Here is a 3235-nt window from a genome sequence, read left to right as displayed (position 1 = left end):
ATGATCGTTCTAAGATCGTTCTAAGATCGTTCTAAGATCTTTCTATGATCGTTCTAAGATTGTTCTAAGATCTTTCTAAGATCTTTCTATGATCGTTCTCTGATCGTTCTAAGATCTTTCTTTGATCGTTCTCTGATCGTTCTAAGATCTTTCTATGATCGTTCTAAGATCGTTCTAAGATCTTTCTTGATCGTTCTCTGATCGTTCTAAGATCTTTCTATGATCGTTCTCTGATCGTTCTAAGATCTTTCTATGATCGTTCTAAGATCATTCTAAGATCTTTCTTGATCGTTCTCTGATCGTTCCATGATCGTTCCATGATCGTTCTAAGATCGTTCTAAGATCGTTCCATGATCGTTCCATGATCGTTCTAAGATCGTTCCATGATCGTTCTAAGATCGTTCTATGATAGTTCAATGATCGTTCTAAGATCTTTCTATGATCGTTCTAAGATCGTTCCATGATCGTTCTAAGATCGTTCCATGATCGTTCTAAGATCGTTCCATGATCGTTTTAAGATCGTTCCATGATCGTTCTAAGATCGTTCTAAGATCGTTCTAAGATCGTTCTAAGATCATTTTTAAGATCTTTCTATGATCGTTCTCTGATCGTTCCAAGATCGTTCTCTGATCGTTCCAAGATCGTTCCATGATTGTTCTAAGATTGTTCTAAGATCGTTCTAAGATCTTTCTAAGATCGTTCTATGATCGTTCTCTGATTGTTCTAAGATTTCTTTCTATGATCGTTCTAAGATCGTTCTAAGATCTTTCTTGATCGTTCCAAGATCGTTCCATGATCGTTCTAAGATCGTTCCATGATAGTTCAATGATCGTTCTAAGATCTTTCTATGATCGTTCTAAGATCGTTCCATGATCGTTCTAAGATCGTTCCATGATCGTTTTAAGATCGTTCCATGATCGTTCTAAGATCGTTCTAAGATCGTTCTAAGATCGTTCTAAGATCATTCTAAGATCTTTCTATGATCGTTCTCTGATCGTTCCAAGATCGTTCTCTGATCGTTCCAAGATCGTTCCATGATTGTTCTAAGATTGTTCTAAGATCGTTCTAAGATCTTTCTAAGATCTTTCTATGATCGTTCTCTGATTGTTCTAAGATCTTTCTATGATCGTTCTAAGATCGTTCTAAGATCTTTCTTGATCGTTCCAAGATCGTTCCATGATCGTTCTAAGATCGTTCCATGATCGTTCTAAGATCGTTCTAAGATCGTTCCATGATCGTTCTAAGATCGTTCTAAGATCGTTCCATGATCGTTCTAAGATCGTTCTATGATCGTTCAATGATCGTTCTAAGATCGTTCCATGATCGTTCTAAGATCGTTCTAAGATCGTTCCATGATCGTTCTAAGATCGTTCTAAGATCGTTCCATGATCGTTCTATGATCCTTCTAAGATCGTTCTATGATCTTTCTAAGGTTGTTCTAAGTTCGCTCTATGATTGTTCAGTCTTTTTCTGTTCTGTGATCGTAAACATTTATTGTTGAGAGTAAACTCACCCAGATCTTCCTAACATGTTTTCTAGAAGTTCTCCTTTATTAGCTGACAGTAAAACTTTACTCTTGAAAATTAACACCCATGTTTTTCTGGATGTTTGTTCAGTAAGCCGGCGTCCTACCGTTCAAATATGCAGCTATATAATGTAAACATTTCTTACTGCCACCTACTGTTTACTGCTGTGAAATGTTGATGAACATCAGACGGTAAAACCTTCAGACCTCGAGGGCGTTCTGCTGATTCATCAGGAAGTTGCTGCAGACGACCCGGTCAGGAGTTTATCCAATAAGGAGCCACTATGACAGGTTTGTTAGAAAACATGTGACTCTGACCTGCAGTTTAACACCTGAGAACCAGAGGGAGATCATGTGACTCACCTGGAGTCAAAGAATCATCAGTATTTTTGTAAAGAATGTTTGCAAATCCTGTTTTACCTGTGCAGGTGTTCAGTCCTTCAGATATTGTCTAATTTTAAAAGTATGCCGTTAAATGTCGAGTTTGACGTCATCAGTTTGAGGACAGGTGTGTGTGGATCCACCTGCACCTGCAGGACCGATTCTGATCTTCTGAAAGAACTGGTTCTGGAGGGTTCTCCAGGACACTGGTGTGTTCGGTCCGTTTCTCCGCTGTTTTTGTGTGTCTGTGTGACGGCAGGCGACAGAAATAGAGGCGAGATGAAGAAGGGAGCCAGAGAGAGAGAGAGAGATGCTGTCAGCTATCTTCATCCTCTGCCTCTTCCTCCTCTGTGAAGCAGATGTCCAATTCAGGCTATTTAAAGCCGGAGCGATACGGCGGCTGAGGCTCTGCATTCCACTGTTCCTGAACTCCTGGGAAAACCGGACCGAACCGGGACTCTCACTTTCTTTCTGTCTTGACAACATGACTTGTCTGAGTAATATTGCAAATAACACTCGTACACACACGCTCACACACACACGCTTACACGCACGCTCCCCATTCCAGACAGTTATCTGCTCACAGGACGATCATCTGCTCTTCCCTCGTTGAGTTCTTTAACCCGATGAGCTCCTCTGGAGGAGGGACTTGGATGGAAGATCTTTGCCAGGATGACGTATCTGCTGCCATGTCACTGGGAGGGGGTGGGGGGCAGTTATTAACAGGATGTGGTGGTGTCAGACAGGAAGTATGAGCTGACATGGGGGGGGGGGCAGGATTGTTTTATCTTGAAAAGCTGCAGAGTAACAATCCAACTTGTGCAGAAACGTCTTATTATGAAGGTTTCATCCCGGAAGTTGCTCAAATATCGTTTTTATTAGTGAAATAAGGCGGTAAAAAGGTTTCTGGGATCTGACCTCCTGCGCGCGCGTGAAAGCGGGACCGGAGCGTCTGCTGAGCGCGGGCTGCACGCGGGAGGGGGCGGAGAGACTGCGCGCGCGCGCTCCAGAGAGAGAGAGAGAGCGGGAGAGAGAGAGGGGGAGAGGCGGAGAGCCGTGACAGCGCTCATCACCCACTCAACAACAGGACGGGTCGCATCCGAGCTCGCGCTGTCATCCGCATACGGACTTTACCGCCTTTTCGCGCCGCTTTTTTCTTTCGACCTTTTTTTTTCCCTCCTTCCCGCCGCGCCCCCTCCCCGTCCCGCAGCCGCCCAGCCGCTCGACCATGGTTTCTATAATTTCAGACCTGGACCCTCTGAAAAGCTGGAACGTGTTAAGGTAAGAGCGCGCGCGCAGCAGCCTCGCGGGGAACGGAGCGATCCCCGT

At 44.0% G+C, this 3235-nt stretch overlaps 1 protein-coding gene across 13 annotated transcripts in view; it reads left to right on the top strand.

Annotated features, from left to right (window-relative positions):
• Window positions 1–2873: 2873 nt before the first annotated feature.
• celf2 (cugbp, Elav-like family member 2) overlaps window positions 2874–3235 on the top strand; it is a 253216-nt gene continuing 252854 nt past the window's right edge. For 2 of the 13 annotated variants that reach the window (XM_024292776.2, XM_024292732.2), the window contains exon 1: window positions 2877–3187. In XM_024292776.2, coding sequence (XP_024148544.1) covers window positions 3135–3187 — 53 coding nt within the window. In that variant the 5' untranslated portion in view covers window positions 2877–3134. Of the gene's footprint in view, window positions 3188–3235 lie in introns of all 13 variants that reach the window. The other 11 variants (XM_024292802.2, XM_024292749.2, XM_024292722.2 and 8 more) reach the window with 10 other exon arrangements.

Source organism: Oryzias melastigma, linkage group LG23, assembly GCF_002922805.2.
Source record: "Oryzias melastigma strain HK-1 linkage group LG23, ASM292280v2, whole genome shotgun sequence".
In the NCBI taxonomy this organism is placed as follows: Eukaryota; Metazoa; Chordata; class Actinopteri; order Beloniformes; family Adrianichthyidae; genus Oryzias; species Oryzias melastigma.
This window is presented reverse-complemented; position numbering and strand designations above follow the sequence as displayed.